The sequence below is a fragment of the Delphinapterus leucas genome, chromosome 16 (genome assembly GCF_059928025.1).
Source record: "Delphinapterus leucas isolate spDelLeu-1000000601 "Yukka" chromosome 16, BTC_Dleu_Yukka2, whole genome shotgun sequence".
In the NCBI taxonomy this organism is placed as follows: domain Eukaryota; kingdom Metazoa; phylum Chordata; class Mammalia; order Artiodactyla; family Monodontidae; genus Delphinapterus; species Delphinapterus leucas.
Genome location: NC_143144.1, coordinates 54,713,478 through 54,735,084, shown reverse-complemented (window position 1 = coordinate 54,735,084; position 21,607 = coordinate 54,713,478). Strand labels below are relative to the sequence as shown.

General features: G+C 41.3%; 1 protein-coding gene across 1 annotated transcript in view; it reads right to left on the bottom strand.

Annotated features, from left to right (window-relative positions):
• LOC111172471 (1-phosphatidylinositol 4,5-bisphosphate phosphodiesterase epsilon-1) overlaps positions 1-21,607 on the bottom strand; it is a 235,099-nt gene that overhangs the window by 23,706 nt on the left and 189,786 nt on the right. Inside the window, 6 exon segments of the mRNA XM_089897359.1 lie at positions 2,412-2,702; positions 3,802-3,933; positions 8,682-8,799; positions 9,685-9,806; positions 14,160-14,289; positions 19,478-19,636. Of these exon segments, the coding sequence (XP_089753485.1) occupies positions 2,412-2,702; positions 3,802-3,933; positions 8,682-8,799; positions 9,685-9,806; positions 14,160-14,289; positions 19,478-19,636 (952 nt within the window).

The window sequence follows — 21,607 nt, the reverse complement described above, 5'->3', positions numbered from 1 at the left end:
CAGTTTCCAAACTCAAGAGTTGGTTTTAATGAGTGTAGACCCAAGCTATTTCTGGTTCCAGATCACTGCAGACCTTCTTGGAGTTGATGGAGTCATTAGAGATCTTGGGAAGAGATGACCCTAAGTCCATGGACACCACTTTCGGGCACTGGGGTCCCCTGAAATTCAGAAAGTGTAAGGCAGATGACCTATGGAACATATCCGGAGGCTAGAGGGGCACTGGGAGGGGGTTCTTTGTTATTTGGCTGGCATGCTTCATGGAAAACCAAGAACTCCTTAACCCAGGAATTCTTTTTCAAAAATTAAAAAATAGTGATTCCAACGTTGACTCTTCTCTATTTGGACTTGAAATTCACATAGCAATACCTAGAAGAGATCTGGACTCAAAATCAAGAACTATAGGTTCAGACTGCAGTGGGGCTCATTGAGACAATCTGTTAGCTCAGTGCAACATGCATTTATTGAGCATCTACTGTGTGCAAGGGAATGACCAGGCTCTACCCCAGTGTGCAGTAATATAGACCATTTTTACAGATGAACACACTGAAACTGCATGTAGCGTGAGCTTTGCCCAGCATGGGAGATTTTTAATCATTGCGTGCTGCCTAGAATCAAGAGAGGTTATATGGCAGCACTCCCACCTGAGTTGGAAGATTATGTAGAGAAACCTGAGGATGAATCACAGCCTCCTGCCCCACCCCGAGCGGGGCAAAGGGAACATGCACTCCGGCTTGATCTGGGAAAGAGACAGAGCCTTCAGGGATGAGTGGAGGCCAAGGTGCAGCCTCAGTGTGTGCTTCCAGACCACAGAGAGGCCCAAGGAGGGGCAATACCCGTGTCCCCTTCAGCTGTGGCTCCCTCTGCCATCAGTGGAGCCAGTATGTCTGCGCCAGCCTAGGCACTTCAGGAGAAAGGACACGTCCCAAACCAAGTGCATTTCCATTTCCTTGAGAAAACCATTTTGCTAGTTATTTCAGTTCACTTAAAATATTTCAGTATCATCTCCACCAAGGGCAACAGTGGACTTGGGGCTAGAGACAGGGCCAGAGATATAAACCCACAAGCCACTTGGGACAGATTGAAAATAAATTTTTACAGCTTTTAAAATATTTCACTATTATTTCCACTTGCAAGTCCAAATCATACTGTTTTCATAACTTATCAAAAGCACTTAATGGTAGCTAACGTCTGTGGAATGCTGTCTGTGCTCCAGGCACTATGCTAAGTATGGTACTTCACCTGCATCACCTTTACTCAATTTCAACTGAAAGAAGCAAATGTAACAAAGGCAAGAAAATATGACTGATGTCTCTAACCAGGGTCAGCCACAAATGGGCTCTGGTGGCGCCAGTGCCAGGCGGCTAGCTGGTCCCAGAGCTACAACTGTGGTTTGACCTTGGCTGCAGACAGGGCTAAGCTATGGTCGATGGGACAGCACAGTTGGTTAGGATCTGATTCAGTTCACGTGAGAGGAAGGAGGAGGCTGCTTGATTGTTCAAAGCGAAGACTCTGGTTTTTGAATGAGCTTCTAGGAAATGTTCCTCATCTGTTGTAGCTCCCACCTCTCACCACGTCTAAGTGGAACCAAAACATTTTATTCTCTAAACCCCCAGAGTGCTTGAATTTATTATTATAAGTCATACTGTGATTTTGAGCCACTTCATTGCTCTACGTCTTGGTTTGCTCATCTGAAAAATGGGGATCATAACGGTACCCACTTCTCAGAGTTGTTTCAAAGATTAAATGAGAAAATAGGGGTCAAGAATTGAGATGGTGCCTGGTGCACAGTGAACATGCAATAAAAGGTAGCTTGTACCCTGGAGTTTTTGGCCTCATCCGTTATCTCAGGACGGTGGAGAAGCAGGAACACTACTTTCTCGGTTCATGTAATTCACAGACTTGTTTCCTTTGTGTCAGCTGCTCTTACAGCACTGACCATTAATCTCCATTTCAATCTCAAAGGGATGAGGGGAAGCTAAAATGGTATTAACTTGCAAAGGGTTTCGAGAGACCCTACTTTTTCACTGCAAGAACAAGAGATTAGCAAGACGGTTACTAAGGGGTGTTAGGAAATCTCTACCCCATCAGGTCTTTAAAAACAAACTGGACACAGCCCTGTCAAGAACAGTCTTATGTTTGAAAAGTGCTTTAAAAAGGGGGCAGAACCAGGAGACTCATAGGGGCTCCCTGAAGGTTCTTTTCTATTGCCTTAACTCTGGAAAGTCAAGAGCACAGTTCAGTATCGAATTCACTTCTGTTCTCTGTCATCTGTATTTTTACCCTCACATAGGCCTCAGCTGGGAATCTTGACCCCTTTGAAACATGTTTTTTGTTGAACTACGTTTGCTGAGATATAAGACGCAAAGGAGCGAGGGGAAGGGGCACCCCTCCGGGTGAAGCAGGCCCATTACCATCTGTCTGGTAGTTGAGCGCCACGAGCTGTATCCCATGGAGCCAGAAGAGGAGGGGGCTGGGGTTGGATGAGTCGATGCGGGTGGCAGCCGGATACGTCCTCAGCAGCTGGCATGCAGTGTGCTGGATCAGTTTCTGAGAATACCTGCGACACAGACGTTTGGCGGCATTTTCATTCAGCGAGGAGATGTGGTAGCATTTGGGAGTTCTAATGATAGCGCTGAGGGACGTGGCTGGGTTGACAGAGGAAGGCGAGTCCTCCCAGGCCTGTCGGATTCCTTCACAGGAACCTAAACCCCCCAAAGATTAGCCTCAGATTAGTGCAGAAAACTTTACATATTTTAGCAAGAGAAACCTGAACAACACCCCAGGAAAGAATCACAACACATCACACATCAGAATACATCCTGAGTGTTACTTGTGAGTCCGCCACCTTGAGACCAAATGATAGCTATCGAGGGTATGCCTTTCTACTTGCTAGATGGGATGCTACCCATTCAAGTGTCAATAAATAATAAAGCCAATTAGACCTTCCCCCAAAAAGGGATAGCTAACATGAGTGCCGCAACACCATTTTAAATTAAAAGCCTGAAAGTCCTTTGCCTCAGTACCTCATCTGTCCTGTGGATATATTTGCATAAATACACAACAGTATATGTATAAGGGTGTTCAATCTAGCAGTGCTTTTTATAGCAAGAAAAAAAAAAAAAAGCAACAAAAAACCCGGGAAGCAACCCAAAAGTTCCACCAGTGAGGAAGTGGTTAAATAAATGCATATCCACACACTGGAATACCACAGGGGCAATAAGGAGAAGGTAGATTATATGTACAGAAAGCTATATGGAAAGTTATTGCAAGTATAAAAGTTATACAAGTTATGTTCAGTTATATCCCATTTGGATTATCTTAAAAAGGATCTTATTTTTCTTGAACTAAACACAATAAACTTAACAGTGGTTACCTCTGGGGAATAGAGCTGGGACATTGTGAGTGGAAAGAAACTTTAATAATATTCTGTATTGTTTGAGTTTTTTAACTATGAGAATTTATTACTTTGACAATAAAAAGTAATTAGAGATAAAATGGATATATCTTCTGGAGTTATAATGGTGAAGAGTGCAGTTCCAAGAACCACTAGAAGGTTCCAAGGTGGCTCCAATGTTTATTTTTGAGGCAAACAGTGTTAGAACACCTTCAGTGAAATGCTATGTTTTAGGAAGTTAAGAGGGTAATTTTGTAATTAAAAAAATATTTATACCACACTTAGATAACATGAACATTCATGAAAATAAAAAAAGATTTAAAAAGTTCCAGCGAAGTGCTTAGTGAAATACTGGAATCCTCCAGCATGCAGATTCAAGCAAAGATACTGTTAGAAGGTGACTTTACTTTTTCCAGATGTTTTGTTAAGTGATGCTGTCTCCCCGGGGCTCATTCTGCCCGGATTGTTGCCAAAAATGGACTTCCTGCTTTTCCTTTCTTTTCCTCTGCTAGAGCCAGATGCATTTAGAGTTGACAGGCCTGTTCCCATAAAATGAAGATAAATAAGCCAAAAACTACAAGCAAGGGAACTCAACATTTTCCATCCCTGTTAATGTTTATTTTGAAGTCCTACTATTCCCTTGTAACCCAGTACAGAAGACCTGCTAGCATTTTTAGCACCATTAATGATAGCATTGCAGGCAATGATAGCAAAGTTTTTATCTCTGTTGGCAAATGTGACAAGGCCTGCATGATTATTACAGGACAACCACAGATCACACTCACACCCATCTGATTGCACACCAGAAAGATTTCGAAAAATTTCGTGAAAAGAAAGGGCTCCAGAACCTAATCACGCAGTATGGAGAGATGAAAGAATGGCCAAGAGTCTGAGCGGTAGCATCATAATTGTCTAGGATCAATTCCTTCCTGAATGAGCTTTGACTTAACATCTGCCTTCTTGATTCCTCAGTTTTCTTATCTACAAAATGGGTGCAATGATAGGAACTCACTCACAGGGTTAATCTGAGGATTGAATGGGAAACAGATTATGATGGTAATCATGTTTCATGGCTTCTCTTTCTCTCTTCTGGTCCAACCACTCCCTGAATCCTTCCTGCCTGTCACAGTGCCGGCGCAGTGGGAACTTCACAGATATTTGCTGAATGAGGAAATGAATGCACACCATGCAGACCTGGCTCCAGGGCAGGAAGTGTAATTTAAAGTCACCAGTGCCTCCAAACCATTCTCACTGTCTACAATTGTACCATTAGGGAGTATTTCCTTTAACTGAAGCAGCATTCAGAGGGGCCACTTTGAGATGAAAATTTATCTTCCAAGAACATCATCAGAGAAGACAGGATAAAGTAGTGTTTAATAAGAGTGTAGACTCTAGTGTTTAAACCCTGTTCCCTGCGATGTGACCTCACACAAATTACTTAACCTCTCTGATCACTTCTTCTTCATCTCCAAAAGGGTCATGGATAGGATTAAATGAGATAATGTATATCTGCATACTTAATAGAGTGTCCTGTTCAGAGAAAATGCTCAGTACACAGCAGCTGTGGGGTTTCTACTTTTTTTTTTTCTCTGAAGTATCCAAAACTGCAAAGATGCACAAACTTGGAACAGTGAATTCTTATGCTTTATCTTAAAACTTTATGTGAATTTTGCCCTCTACACAATGATCAATGGATTTTCTCCCGAGTAAAAGAGATGAGGGGTCAGAGTGAGGGGCCATGTTCTTTCTGGGGTTTTTGCACACACCCCAGCACATGTTGACATCCTCCAGGGGTATGTGGGCCCTCCTGTAAGGAGCCTGGGCGTTCTCTGGGGTGGGGTGAGCACACGAGGAAACAAGGGCTGGGTGATAAAGAAAGGGGAAGGAATCTGGAGAGGCCCAGAGAAGTAATCGAAGGAGCAACAAAGAACCTTCATCTCCCCTGCTGGTCTGTTCACCAATGAAAATGACAACAGCCATTTCGAGAGAGCCAACTATTCTCCAGATAGTGTGCTAATCACGTTGCATACCTTATCGCTACTTTTTACAATAACCCTGCAAGTTAGCAATGTTATGCCTCTTTCGCAGGTAGGGAATCCGAAGTGCAGAGAAGTTATAGAACTGTCCTGGCCAAACTCACTGAGTAGTGGAGCCCTGCCACTGAAGCAGGTCTGTGATCTTGGGGAAGTTACTTTACTTCTGGGGAAGGTCATACCCATGATCTTCATGGTGCCTCACTGCTTGGAAGAGTTTTTTGCATGTGGCTCCTTGGAAGGGACTTGGGATGGTGAAAGGTGAGATGCATTGAAATTGATAACGTAGCAAAATTAAAATCAACAGTGTAGCAAAATGAACATTTTTTACTATTGTAATTAATATAATTTATTAAGTTATGGCTCAAGAAAATGAACACATTATGGTATTTTCCTCCTGAGCATCAAAACTAATCATAATGACAATAAATATTTAGAAGGTATTACGACAATGATTCTGGCAATATAATTTAGTCATTTTGAGAAAAAAAATAAATTTGGGGAAAGAAAAATGTAAGAAACTTCAATTACTAAAATAATATATTAGAATATAGTATACCTATAAAGAATGTGTGTTATATAAACACTTTAAAAAAACAGCATACTTGGAATTTTAAAAATAAGTCAAATAACCCCATGCTTCGCCTGTGTCTCAAGTCAAAAGTTGGACCAAATGACGTTTTGACCCTTCCACAATTCTCTACCTGTACAGAAACTTTATCTCTCATAGTGACTTCAAATATCTCTTGGAATTTGTGCTCTTTGTTTACTCAGTGCTTGAGAGGAAAAGACAAAGCCAGAGGAATGGTTTGGGTGCAGTGGCAGCTGAATTTATAAAGAACAAGAGATGCAGTGAGTATGATTCTTGGATGGAGTGGTCTTCACATCTGTTCCTGTGATGAAGGACATGCAGGCCATGAGGCTCTTTGACAGTGAAATGATTTTACCCCGTGATAAGAACAATTTCACCAGCTGCAGATATGGTCATACTGTACTTATGAGACAGAAAGTCAGGATCTGTGAAACTAAACCTACATAGCTAAGGTCTTGCATTTCTTTGAAATCTTTGCTTGCTACTTATTTATTCTCATCCTTCTCAACAGAATTTGCTAGTAGATAAGCAGTAGCAGCTACCAGAAGTTTAAAAACAGTTTATGGGAGAAAACTTAAAATTGAGAAAGCTCCATCTACGATTTTTTTTCCCCTTCTAGTGTGTGAACAGACCACTCATTACCTAGTTTTTCAATAGTCCAGGACCTCTGTCCCATTTGCAGGGCAGAGTGTGAGAACTAGGGCTTAAGATAAGCCTCTGGAAGCCAGGATCCGTGTCTAGACCATCTTAAAAAAAATGAGGGTTGGGGGCTTCCCTGGTGGCACAGTGGTTGAGAGTCCGCCTGCCAATTCAGGGGACACAGGTTCGTGCCCCGGTCCGGGAGGATCCCGTGTGCCACGGAGCAGCTGGGCCCGTGAGCCATGGCCGCTGAGCCTGCGCGTCCGGAGCCTGTGCTCCGCAACAGGAGAGACCGCAACAGTGAGAGGCCCGCGTACCGAAAAAAATAAAAATAAAAAAAAAATGAGGGTTGTTATTTTAACTTCCCTCTCTAGACCAAGTTCATATATGCTGCTTACTAACATTTAGACGGATCCCCCAATTCCAGCTGCTCTCCTGTCCTCAGAAATCTTGTACAAGGGAATCCTTCTTAATAGAAGGAGATGAATTTTTCTGACTTCTATATATTTATGGACTTTCCTGTTTGCCCTCCACCTCCTGCTGCCCCATCTGGATGAGCTCATTGACAGCACACCCTAACAAGAGAGGCAGGGTAGTGCTAAGGTTAAAGGCAGGACTTTGGAGATAGACAGGCTTCAGAATCATAGTTCTACCACTTATTAACTGAAGTGCATATTTTTGGGGGGGCAGCGGTTTATCAGCTTAAGTTCACTTGTACTTCTAAAAATGGCCAACTGGGGAAACCTCTCCACTGAAACTCTGTCCTTGATCTTTGCAGTTTGGGTGGAGACTCACTACCCAGCTCAGGGATGGGGCACGTGACCTAAGCCCTAGACAGCCGGAGCACTGCCATGTCCTTGGCCACAGTGACTGGTTCAGGGATGGGCAAAGGATCCAGTGAAAAACCATGAAACTGATGCTGAAAGTTCTGGAAGAGACTCATACTGAAGCTGAATCTAGAAGTATGCAGTGTTAGCCTGCTGCAGCTGCCTTGCAACCGCAAAGGGAAAAGAGCCAACATGGTAGCAGCAGAGTGAGAAATATGGAGAGAGAAAGCCCGGGACCAAGCTGTACCTGAAACTCATATATCTCTTCACTTTTCAACACATAAGCCAATAAATTTCTTCTTTGCTTAAGTAACTTCTGCCACTTTCAAACAAAAGAGTCTTAACTGATATGCTCTGAAACCTTGGGCCAATTATTTCATCTCTCTCAGACTGTTATTTAGAAATGGAGATAAATCCACCTACTCATAGAATTATTATGGAGTCATTTAAGACGATGTACATCAAATACGTAGCATAAATCCTGGTATTAAGTGCTTAATAAATTTTAGCTATTAGATGTTATGAATATTATTATTATTAACTGTAATGGAGAGACATGATATGATCTGAAAAATGAACATTTTATGGTATTCTCCTCAGCATCAAAGCAAATAATAATAATAAATATTTATTAGATGCTGTAACAATGATTTCAGCAACACAATTTAGTTATTTGGAGAGCATTCACAATGCCCAATTAAATAAATAGCATATTTTAATCTTTTGATATCTTTAAATGTTATAAATGATACTGTCTATCCTTTTTTTTTTAACATCTTTATTGGGGTATAATTGCTTTACAATGGTGTGTTAGTTTCTGCTTTATAACAGAGTGAATCAGTTATATACTGTCTATTCTTTTTTTTTTTAACTTTTATTTTATATTGGAGTACTTGATCAACAACATTGTGTTAGTTTCAGGTGTACAGCAAAGTGATTCAGTTATACATACACATGTATCTATTCTTCTCCAAATTATTTTTCCATTTAAGTTGTTACATAATATTGAGCAGAGTTCCCTGTGCTATACATTAGGTCCCTGCTGGTTATCCATTTTAAATACAGTGTGTAGATGTAAATCCCAAACTCCCTAACTATTCCCCCCACCCGACTCCCGGTAACCACCAGTTCATTCTCTAAGTCAGTGAGTCTGTTTCTGTTTGTAAATAAGTTCATTTGATACTGTCTATTCTTACCTGGAAACTTTACTGCTTGGCAATAGATGACAAGGTCAGAAAGCTCTGGTGCAATCTGTCTGCTTTCCTTTTTATTCTGAGGAAGATAAAATTCTTCTCCCAGTTCCATGTCATAAACCTAACAAGGGAAAAATGATACTGGTTTACAGGGAAGGTATATATGCCACTCACCTTGGAATCCCTAAAGCTCTTTGTTCCTTTCTCATGTCATCACTGTGTTTCACTTGCTCTATCTTATCCATATACATGTCCTAACACCTTCCCTAGAGAAAAGCTTTCTGAGAGCAAGGGCTGAGTCTAACTCATTCTTCATCTTCCCTCAGAGCACAGTCCAGCGTCTTAAATGTGGAACACTCAATGCATAGTTGTTGAATGAACAGATAGTGGAGTACGTATCTTCTGTGGCTCAAATTTTTGGCGTATTTTATTATTTTGTTGTCCAACAATGTCACTGTAACTATGTCTATAGATTTGCTCAGAGTCTATACACTGTGAGGCACTTGAGGGTTGGGTCCGGGTATCTCATTTTTCTTTCTATTCTTGTTGTCCTTCCTCTGTTAACACTTCCCAATCAGCCCTGTTTATCTTCCTGGTCATCCCAAACACCTTTAAAACCTCTAGCAATTCCTTGAACGTACCAGCCTCCTGGTCTGAATGCCCTGTTTCTGTCTGCTTCTCAACATCATCATGCTCTGATTACACGGAGTAATCCCTGTTCTTTGTACTTATCTACAAGCACTGTTTACATGTTTGTCTCCATGGCCAAATCACCTCCTGCGCTATCTCAGTGCCTGCCACACACTATATCTTCAGTAGGTATTGGCTGGACGAATCGATGACTAACCTTCTATAAATTGCAGATGGGGGTCCCATATCATCACCATGTGGACTTTGGTGTCTAAGGGAAAGTGAGCAGAGAGGTGAAGGGAAAGGATAGGGAGGGAGTGAAATCCTATCTGAAACTGACAGTCCAAGTGTAATTTAACAGAAACCATTCACCCACCTTTCCTTTGTTGCAAGCAGAGTTATCGGCTTTCTTTATCCTCTTGGGGATTTCTTCATTATACTCAAACTGAAGTTTGTCATTACATGATTTATTTTCAGGTCTGTCTTCTAGAATGTTGTCTGAAAATGAGTTGGCAGGCTTCAGCAAACAAGAACTGAATGCTTCACTTAAGGGCTATGGCTACATCATTGCAAGGATATCCAGGTACTTGTGCTTATCTGTAATGTAAGACTGAGGCACTGGCTACATGTTACCAAAATGATGGCTTGAAGTATAATTTTAAAAATCTGTTAAATGATACATTTATTTTTGATTGAATAGACTAATTTACCAGTAGTTTTGGTACCATATAGACGTAATCTAAATGAGAACGCTCATTTTCATACGGATGGTTGGAACTGTGCAAACATTATGGAAGATACCGTGTCAAGAAGCTCTCAGCACACAAGTTTGGGGAGGATTTAGTGGTTGAAGCACTTCTAGATGGTGCAGGCATGATTTAATCACTCTCACTTTAAAATGAAGCTATTAGCTTTTTTTGCCTCTAGAAATGTCAAAACCGGAGGGAAAAAGACACTTATTTGCAATGCAGTTTTCACAATTATGCTTAATTGGAAAGTAATTTTTTCATAACTGTCTATCAATTTATTAAGGGAAAATCTTAAGGATAGGAATTAAAATATATCTAAAAATTTCCAAAGTATGACAGATAATCTTATACTTTGCTCTTGTTTTGGTATTACTATTCAAAATGATTTTAAAGGTGTTAGAGATATAACATGATTATGTTCTTTTAAAAGGAAAAACGAAAAACAAGAAAGCTCATTTCTCACCCATGATTTTACTATCTCATCAGATCACAAATGCTTAGACCAAAATATCCTTATACCAAATCAGGGCCATGCAGGCTGCCAAGAAATAAACGAGATCAATCATTTAATTACATTTTTATTCTTATGAGGGTCACAACTTCATGCTAATCAGGCCTAAGCAAATGGAAACAGAATGCCGACATTCATGCAGTTACAAGGTCAGGTTCAAGTGGCTTTACCTTCCTGACTGTTAGGAACAGGAGAAGCAGTAAGGACATCTGCTACAGAAAAACAGAATCAGAAAGGGGATAAAAGTAAGGAAAATAAAGGCAAAAAGCCAGGTAAATTAAACTAAGGTATGAAGCAAAGCATGAATAACAACAGCTTAGATTACAAGGTAAATGAAATAAGAAATCTTCCATCGATGTAATATTTTGACTATTAAGGGATACAAAGGCTAGCAATAAAAGAAGTGCAAACATTGTTAACGTTAATCACGCTGCCACATTCACATTGCGTATTTTCAGCTACTGATTGTCCTAATACTCCCCAAAATACTTTATGTCAAATGGATATAAATTGATTAATTTGTTAGAATCATGCAGTCATTAGACTTCATATATACGAAGTCACAGAATGTCTATATGAAGTTGGAAATTCAAATCTCTACTCTAGTGCACGTTCAAAGCTAGTCAAGATAAACAGCAAGGTTGGGAAAAAATTAACTGATGTTTATTTAATAAAATTTAATTGAATAAATATTCATCAAGAACTTAGTGGCCAAAAGGCAGAGTAGCAGTTCTTGAAATACTTGAGCCTCATTTGCAACTTCCTTTAGATTTTCTGGAAGTAATTTTGTGCCTAGGAACTATCACATTTTTTCTTTTAAAGCGTTCTTTTTTTAAATTAATGTGTTTTATTTTATTTATTTTTGGCTGTGTTGGGTCTTCGTTGCTGTGTGTGGGCTTTCTCTGGTTGTGGCGAGCAGGGGCTACTCTTCGTTGTGGTGCACAGGCTTCTCATTGCGGTGGCTTCTCTTGTTGCAGAGCACGGGCTCTAGGCGCGCAGGCTTCAGTAGTTGTGGCATGCAGGCTTCAGTAGTTGTGGCACGCAGGCTTCAGTAGTTGTGGCTCGCGGGCTCTAGAGCGCAGGCTCAGTGGTTGTGGAGCACAGGCTTAAGTTGCTCTGCGGCATGTGGGGTCTTCCCGGACCAGGGCTCGAACCCATGTCCCCTGCACTGGCAGGCGGATTCTTAACCACTGCGCCAGCAGGGCAGCCCAGAACTATCACATTTTTATAGCCAAAAGAGGTTTTAGATGAATTTGCTCATTTTATATATGTGAAAACTGAGGACTAGAGCTGTCACAGAGATAAACTGGGCCACCCAGACTTTAGAGACGGGTTTCTAGCCTGAGGTGCCTGCGAGGGGCTCAGAAGACCTGTGAAAACTCTTGCAATTTTATGTAGAAATTTGAGACCATGTTTATTTCTCTGAGGGGACTGGTCACAGCTTCCATCTCATCCTCAAAGGGATCCATCATTACAAGAAGCTTAGAAACGTTTGGGGTCCTGCTAAGAAGCTGGGAATGGTCCTACCCTTAGCAAGCAGGTTTCTGTTTTCTTCTCATCTCAGCCAGAGAAAGTAAGGTTGAGCGAAGGAGGCAGGGATGAGCTCGGCACCACAAACCATGGCCGGAAGTGCAAGACTGTCTGGCATTTAACAGTAGCATCAGGAAGCCTTAATAGGGTAAGCTTAAATAAGTCCCAGCATAATCAACTACAAGGCCTATTTGGGAATCCGCCAGTCAAAGGACTCTTTTAATGAAATGGGAAATTATCATGTGGTGGTATTGGAATTAACTGTCATAGATCATAGATGTTAGTGCTAGAAGGGAGAACATCTGACAACCTGTGACAAAATCCTCCCATTATGCCTCTGAGGGGCCTAAAGTCTAGAGTGGTGAAAAGACATTGACCCAAGGTCTCACAGTCTATTGGAGCAGAACCTGAGGGTGCTTTCCATGTATACCCCACCCCAGCACATGTGGGTTTTTAAAAAGCGTGCAACTGTCCTAGAGATTCAGTGGGGTAGGGTTTAAATTTTACCCTCCTAACTGAAAATAAATCAGAAAGCTCCTTCCCCCACCTTCCCTATGCATTTTGTTATCTGCATATCAAAACGTCCTATACTACTATTACTAATAATTAAGAAAAGTCTTTTCTTTCCTGTTTTCAAAAGTACAGAAAAAAACACAGAAGTATTTTATGATAGAGAGTGAATTTATCTTCCAGAGCACTAACTTCTCACAGGGGCAGATAACATCTGGATTTGGTTGATTTCTTAAATGTGGTTTTCATTTCTTATCAAATAAATTTGTTCTATGAAACAACATTACCATGACTGTGGTAGAGATCCACGGGGAGGAATAAGTCAATATAAAAAGATTCATACTCCCACGACTTCTGAGGAATAGGATACAAGAAATGACCTTGACTCTTTCCCATTTTCTCCCACTTTCGACCTCCCCATTAGAGAATATGCCCTCGTGTTATCTGATGGGACTTCAGGTCGGGTACATTGGCTTTTAGTTGATTATATGAAGCAATCAACAATTACTAAGGACAAATATTACATGGACAGAGACTAGTATTGTATTTGGGGGCAGAAAGGGGTTGGACTGTAGCTGCTGGCTATGATGGAGGCTCACAAAACCAAACACGACCAGGAGACAATCGTGCTGCGTGAGAAGCAGATATTTGAAGGAGTGTAGCTTGATTCTCTTAATGCAAGTGGTAAACGCTTGCTGGTCTGGGCATATCTGCATATTAACAAGACAATATCCTACAGAGAAGTAATATAGTCACATATATAACGTTTAAATAAACAGGAACTTTGGTATCTTTTCATTACTAAATATTTGTCTTTCAGAAGCTGCCAAAGTTAAACAGTCTACCATCAGCAGTGGTACCTGAGAAAACATTTTGCAATCTTTAGCAAATGACACTAATTTAGTGCAAATGAAACACAACTGAAACCTAATTATCTCCTAAGAAGAATCCTTCACCTTTAATAGGTAAGTAACATCATTCATGTGACTTTTTTGTATTGCACCATTAGCCATCACCCATATCTTTTTGGTGGGGTCAGAAGGAAATGTCTGGTTGGCTTAGTAATGTGAGAACAAGGGAAGGGGGGCGGGGAGTGAAGGGGAGCAGCAGAGGGCACAGGAACGCGATGCTGCCCCCTGCAGGTGGTACAGGGGAGAGAAAAGAGTCAGCCCTCGTCTACAATACCTGCCAAGAGCATCCGCTACACCAGATGCCGAAAGGGTGGGAATGGGGTCTCTTTGCAGTAATTCCACCTCTTCCTCTAGAAACCAATTTAGGAACAACCCCTGGATTGCTTCCCACACCCTCCTATTCTTTCCTTGAGTGGTGTCTGTAGTGGCTGACAGAATCCCTTTCCTTGCTTGGTCCTTCTTGCTAAGCAGCAGGATTCCAGAAACTCTTAGATAATATTACAACAACCGGTATTTTTGGTCTATGGAGCAACAGACTTATTGCTAAGTCTATTGCTAAGAAAAAAAAGACACCCGAAAAACCCAGTAGAAAAATCTTCCAGGCACTTCCCTGCGTATAGCATAGGGTTGGCTTTCTTACCGTCAGAGAGGGATTCATAGTCATAATCATATTCGTCCTCTTCATCTTCCTCTTCTTCGTTATTAGCAGGTGGAGGGTTGGCACTGCCACCATTATAAGCCTGAGCTTGCATGGATGCTAGCTGATGAGCCTGTAACATATCAATAATTAAAGACTGCAGATGCCCAGCTACTAAACTTTCATTTATAGCTTACCAAATGACCACCTAAGGCTTACCACAGTCATAAAAAATGGCTTAACCTATTTTGATTATTTGAGAAAAGCCCCAAAACTCTATAGTCACTTAAAGCACAACGTCAATACTTAAGTGAATGTTAACGTCCCTACAGGAGGAATCCAGGAGCCTTTAGGAAACAATCACAAGGATTCCGTATGTGGTGCCCAGCCATCCAGGTTTCCTAGGACAACCCCGCCAGGAGAAACCTGGGTGCTTCAGAGAACCACCATCAATCCCAAATGATGAAGAAGCAAATCAGCCCATCCATTTTGGAAAAGTAAATCTCTGCTAAGAAACTGGGTTTTTTCCCCCTTCTTAAAATACTATCTAAAGACCTTTGACCTTGAGAAAAATGTTAGAATCCCTATGGACGAGACTAAAAGAACAGTTTGATTTAAATAAAGTTTTTTCAACAGACCTTTGAACCGTCAGTCAGATTATTTGAACCGTCAGTCAGATTAACAAAATAGGCCTAGAGATTTCTGGAAAATTGATGTGTGCTATCGGGGAGGTCATGTGCTTCTACATTTGACTAGAATTACTGTGAAGGAATATCACAGGACACAAGAATAAATATAAATCTGGGAGCCTAGCATAAGGAAATAGTCCAACATATAGGCAAAGTTACTTGCGTGAATTAAAAACAGGAAGCAACCTAAAAGTCCAACAATAGAGGAATGACGTCAGTAAACTATGGTGTATCTGCTTGAGAGAATAAGACTTGACAAATAATTGTGATATGTATTTATTGAACAAAGGATACAGAATTTTGTATGTGTGTATAGATATAAATAATATTTATACATGTAAGCATATACATATATACATGTATCTATGTAAATATATATATAATTCTATATCCTTTGTTCAATAACTCTGTCTACATATAATGATTATAATCATATAAAATGATGTGCATAAAAGGCTAGCTATTAAATGTTAATACGGTAGGGATTCTTGACCTGTTTTTATGGCACAGGCCCCTTAGGCAGTCTGGTGAGGTAAGGTCCCTTCTCAGAATGATATTTTAAATGCATAGAACAAAATACATAAGATTACAAAGGAAAAAATGAATGTTGATACAGTTATTAAATCTTAAAAAAATGTGTGCTATAGGAATATATGTTTATTTATTAACATAGTAAAAAATATATAATGGTAGGTCAAGTAACGTTTCTGAAATAGTGATGAGCATAAATAATTCTTGGAGATATTAGCAACAACTGTGATATAATATGAAACATCTGTGATTTCTACTGGTGACAGAGACATAGATGCTGCCAACTTTACTGTGGTTTGTTCCCTACATTTATAATCAGGGGAAAGGCTAACTTTCAGCTAGAGGTTAGTGAAAATGAAGATGTAATTTTTTTTCGGGAATTCCCTATTGGTCCAGTGGTTAGGACTCTGTGCTTCCACTGCAGGGAGCACAGGTTCAATCCCTGGTTGGGGAACTAAGATCTTGTAAGCCGCATGGTGCAGCCAAAAAAAAATTTAATTTTTTTCATCTAATTTCATGGATCCCCTTAATTCTGTCTGTGGATATTACTAAGGTTAAGAATCCTTGTGATACAAGTTGTGTTTGGCTTTGGAATTATGTGTTTTAAAATAATTCTTCCTTAAGCTTTCTGAAATGTGGTTATATTACCTTTATAATAAAAATATATACATAAGGAAGATACAATGTAGGCTATGTTGATATCAAGATAAATCTTTTACATGCAGTCTACTCCAGATAACTGGGCATTGTCTAGGCTCAACGTTTTTATGGAACACTAGCTCCATGCGTGTTAATAGCTGTTATGTAAAAAAATGAGAATTACAGTAACCACAAAACACAATGGAAGTTTAAAAACAGCATCTTACAGAAACTGCGTTTCATAGAGCCTTCATTAAATATGCTAAAGGACATCACGGTCCTTCAAAGATCTCCAGTGCAGCATTTCCCACACTTATTTAGCCAGGAAAATTTTCTTTTCTTTTTTCAGAGTGTCTCACAGGAGTAGCGTTCTTCCAAGCTTTGGGAAATCTGCTCTAGGCACAAGTGAGCTACAAAAGCAAGTCTATCTGTCCTGGATAAGCAAAGGGCCTTCCTGCAGTAAAAATGCAGGGTGGAGCCAAGTACCGAGAATGATGATGCCAAGAGCCTGGTGGGCCCCCGACAGAAGGTTTTGAGAACCAATAATGGGGGTGCTGCCGTTCAAAGTCCCACTACCAGCAAATGTCAGAAGGTGGAGTGTCAAGGTCCCTTCGACGCTCAGGTACTTCCCCCAGTGCAGGAAGTATGGGACAGGTGGCCCAGTGCCAGCCAAGAGCTGACTTCCTTATTCTTTGCCATATCCTACTTATTTTGAGGCAGAAGAACAGGACCCCAGCCCTTGATAAAAGCGATTCAGATATAGGTCCGGGGGTTAGAGTGGGGTGTCAGGTGAAGAACTGGCTCACATGGGTCCAGGCAGGAGCCATGTCTCATTTGCTCTGTTCCCCCAGCCCCTAGCACAGCACCTGTCACTGAGCATGAACTGTCTGAGTCTAGCAGGTTGGAGTTCAGGAGACCAAGGGTAGAATACTGGTGATCTGGCGGGGTATAGTTAAGGATCCTCGGCAAGAGCCTTAGCACAAGCTTGAGGCAGATGGAGGGCTTCAGAAATCCTGCTCGGAGTCAGTGCATCCTTGCTGAGGGTGAGCTCCTTGCACAGAAAGAGCCCAGACCTTCTAAGCTGGAGGGTTGGTCTGAGCACACTGGAGCTCCTGGCATGCATTCACCCAACCCTGTGTGAACTCAGATCACCTGGTCCAGACCCACAACCTGCCAGGCAATTAAAAGGTCTTGCAGATATGACTGTCAGTAGTCCCTGGGAAATCACGGGGCTCTGGAAGCGATTTTAAAAAACTGAAAATGGGATTATATTGTCCCATTTTTCCAAAAGGAGGAAGAGGTAAGTTGTGGAAGTTGTATGGTAGAAAGTGTCAAAGTAATACCTGACAGAATCTCAGAATGGATTATTTGGTTGTGGAACACAGAAAATAAAGAGGCGATTAGCAAGAAGAAGCATAGGTTTACTAAGAACAAATCTCCCACACAGTAACCTCTTTGGACTTTGCTGGTAAGGTAACTCACTTTGTGGGAAATAACAGATAAGCAGTATTTTCCAACTTTCAGGGGGATAAGAATTATTTTTTAAATAAACAGATTACCAAGTCTTCCTTATGGAAATTCTGATGTAGTTGGGCAGATTTGGGACCTAAGAATCTGTGTCTTTGAAAATGCCCCAGTGATTGTTATCAACGTATCCTACTTCTGTGTTGTCTTTGACAAGGTGTTCCCTGAAGACCTGAATCAGAATCCTGGCTCTGCCACTATGAACTGGGTGGCTTGGAGAAAGTCCCATAAATGCCTAGATCTCAATTTCTATTCTATAAAGAAAGAGGTTGAAGCAGATTCTGCAGAAGTCTGGGCTTCAGAGAAGAGAGCACCAGACAAGAGTGATAATCACCTAAACTTGAGGGAGGTCCTGCAAGAAGGGCCACAGGGCTCTCCACTTGGCCGTCCGGCTCAAGGGCAACTTGGGTGAAGGCACAATTTGGAAAACTGCTAATAAATAATTAGATGACGGATGTCAAAATCCACAAAGAACCTTGTATGCTATAACAACAAACCAAAACCAAGAAGAGCAAGTTTAACAGAGATAAATGTGAGACTCTTGCTACACAAAAGTTTAAAATTAATTGTAAACCTGGAAAAATGGGGAGACTAGGCATAAGTTTAGTCCTGTGAAAAATAACTGAACTCTTTGCTCTCCACAAACTCAACATGAGCCTGGTAGGCGTTAAAAAATTTAAACAGTGAGAACAGTTCTAGGTTGTATTAACTGAGGTATAAAGTTCAAATTAAGAGAGGTGATGGTTTCACGGTCCTTGTGCTGTCAGACCCTGAGCATTGACTTCTGGAAATCACGTCTTAAGATTCACAAATCCAAGCATATCCACAGATGGAAGAATATCCAAATATTCTTAATGGAAGTGAAGATTTGACGATTGTTCCAGATAGACTACTCAACTAGGTCAAACTGGACTTTTGACTCAATCTGACTTGAAATTAAAAAAAAGCATTTTATTGGAGTATAGTTGATTTAAAATGTTGTGTTGGTTTCTGCTGTACAGCTCGACTTGACATTTTTTAATCAATGACTTAGGACAAAGGTTCCAAATCTGTTGGTTCATAGAATCCATCTGTTCTCTGGGAACCACTTAAAGCAGAGCTGGAGTAGGGCCTGGAGGCTGGGAGGTGATGCTCAGAGAGAAATTAAAAGCTCTAGGCCATGACCTAGTTTTACTTTGGACTGTCCACGCTGCCGGGGCTGCACCATTCTAGTCCTGCGGGGGGCTGAGGTTCATGCAGCAACTCCTGGTTGCTGTAATTTTCAAAAGTGGTGTTTCAGGGCCAACAGTGCTCTCCTAAATAGGACAAATAGTTCTGGCAGCTGTCAGTCTGTGGGATGAGTAAGTTCAACCTGGTATATGGACTCAGTGGTCCTGGACCTGGACTTTTTCACAGATCCTTGGGCTGAGGGCCCTCCTATATAGGCAAGTTTGTGGTGCTCGGGGACTAGATCTCCATAGGTGAGGCAGGTACAGAAGTGCCTTGGGGTCCATATGCCACAGTGATACACTGTGCCAACTTCCATGCTGGGAGCACAGGGCTGCTGCTATTGGGGTTCTACTACTGACCTCAGGAGTCATAACCCCATGTCCAAGTGCTCTCCCGACAGGGGACTCTTCTTAAAGAGGACTATAGCGACCACTGTGGGATTGACAGCGGTGAAGCCCAGGCCCAGAGACAAGAGTCACTTATTATCCTGCTCAGAATAAATTAAATAATGAGGTACATTCTACATCAATTTTTCAAAATAAAATTTTATGTAAGTGGGAAGAGTATTTATCAGTCTATTCAGTGGAAAGCCAAAAATCAAATGTATCATTCAAGGAAACTGAATCTTCAAAAACTGGTTACCCATCAGTCATCTGAAAGGTTAGAATGACATGAATTTCTTTGTTCTGGGCACACAGCATACTCATAACTTCTTTAATAAGACAGTACCTTTTGCTTTAATATATCCACTGGTGTCTGATGGGCTTTTAACTTCTTATTTTTGAGAAGTACTTTCCTCCTGAGTTGGTCAGGTGAGGGAAGCATTGGATCATCTGAGAAATCACTCTCAAATAAGAATTTAGCCACCAGCTTTTCTCCAAACACAGTCTGAAAACAATAAAGGAAAACAAATAATCAATGCCCTTTATCTATACCTGAATCATCAGCTAGATATTTCAGCCCAGTTGAATTGTTCTAAAAATCCTAGGAAGAGGAACTAGGAAAGATGTTGTATCCGTGTGTCCCCCGCCCCCCAGCCCTGAATAGTTTCTTACTGGAAAGAAGGGAAGTGGTTAGAAGGCCAGGAGGAGGCGTCTAGGCCCCTCTCCAGGGGGGCCCAGCTCTAACTATTTAGAAAAATACTCTGGGGTCTGATGTACTAAAGAAGAAAAAGAGATTCAGTTAGAGGCTGTGATTTGTAGAATATGGTCTGTTCCAGACATGGCTAAGAAGTCACAAGGATACAAACCTTGAAGTAGGTAGGAAGTGGGGACAAAAATGAAAAATAATAGGGAGAATTTGTCACCACTGAGTATAAAGAACCACAGACACCATTCTCATAAAGTTTTTCTAAGCACTGGTCTTCAAAGGGAAATGTGTATCCCCCAAGGAGGTGGGTGGTGGGGGAAGGCACAGGACGACCCATTTGGGGTGAGGGTAGAAAACATGTCAGTTTCCATTGCTGGTTATTTTTTAATGAAAAAAAGAACAAAATGGAATTTTTGTGCTTAACGTACAGACTGAAAATGGCGCCCTCAGTCTGTATGTCAGGCACTGTTCATGAAGGTCCCTGAGGGACGAGGAGGGAATCTCTTGACGCAGAGGGAGCAAAGGTGAGTCCCTCACATCTTTGTTTGCTAACAGCTTATTGAGATGATGACAGTTTGGGTGCTTTGGCGGCGGCATGTGGTTAATTTCACAAAAAGACTTCTCTTTGAAATATTTTGTAACGAGATGAAAAGTGATTATGAAAATCTTTTACAACATATAGAAGCTCACATTTTATGTAAGGAAAAAGCAGTAAATTAAAGGAGTATTCTCAGTTATACAATTTTCTTTAAAAAAAAAAAGTATCCTAAAATTTCGTACTTTTTCTGTGTTTATAGTGGGTAGCTGTACTTTGTTACCAGACGACGATGATGATGATAAAATCCCTGTTAATCTGCTCCTATACGATAAGGGTAACGTTTTAACACGGAGTGAGAAAGTAATTGCTTTTTAAAAAAAATAAATTTATTTATTTTATTTATTTATTTTTGGCTGCATTGGGTCTTCGTTGCTGCGCGTGGGCTTTCTCTAGTCGCGGCAAGCGGGGGCTACTCTTCGATCCGGTTCGCGGGCTTCTCATTGCGGTGGCTTCTCTCGTTGCGGAGCACGGGCTCTAGAAGCACGGGCTTCAGTAGTTGTGGGACGCGGGCTCAGTAGTTGTGGCTCGCGGGCTCTAGAGCACAGTCTCAGTAGTCGCGGCGCACGGGCTTAGCGCTTAGTTTCTCTGCAGCATGTGGGATCTTCCCGGACCAGGGCTCGAACCTGTGTCCCATGCATTGGCAGGCGGATTCTTAACCACTGTGCCACCAGGGAAGCCTGAACGTATTTGCTCTTTAGATAAAATCTGTGTTCTGGAAAGAGTAAAGACAGCTGTCTAAAAATATTTCTATTGTGATGTGATTTTGTTGTAGGAAACAATGTGTGTTAACATAAAAACTCTTATGTATGCACACTCAGGCTACCTGGAAGCAGATTTTCTAATGGTTAAAAAATCCTCTAAATGAAGGATTTTACTGGAGTCTGAACTCTTATGTTAAAAATATAAAAGGCAAAAAAAAATATATATATATATATATAAAAGGCAACACCTCGGACTTCCCTGGTGGCGCAGTGGTTGAGAGTCCGCCTGTCGATGCAGGGGACACAGGTTCGTGCCCTGGTCTCGGAAGATCCCCCATGCCGCAGAGCGGCTGGGCCCGTGAGCCGTGGCCGCTAAGCCTGTGCGTCCGGAGCCTGTGCTCCGCAAAGGGAGAGGCCACAACAGTGAGAAGCCCGCGTACCGCAAAAAAAAAAAAAAAAAGGCAACACCTT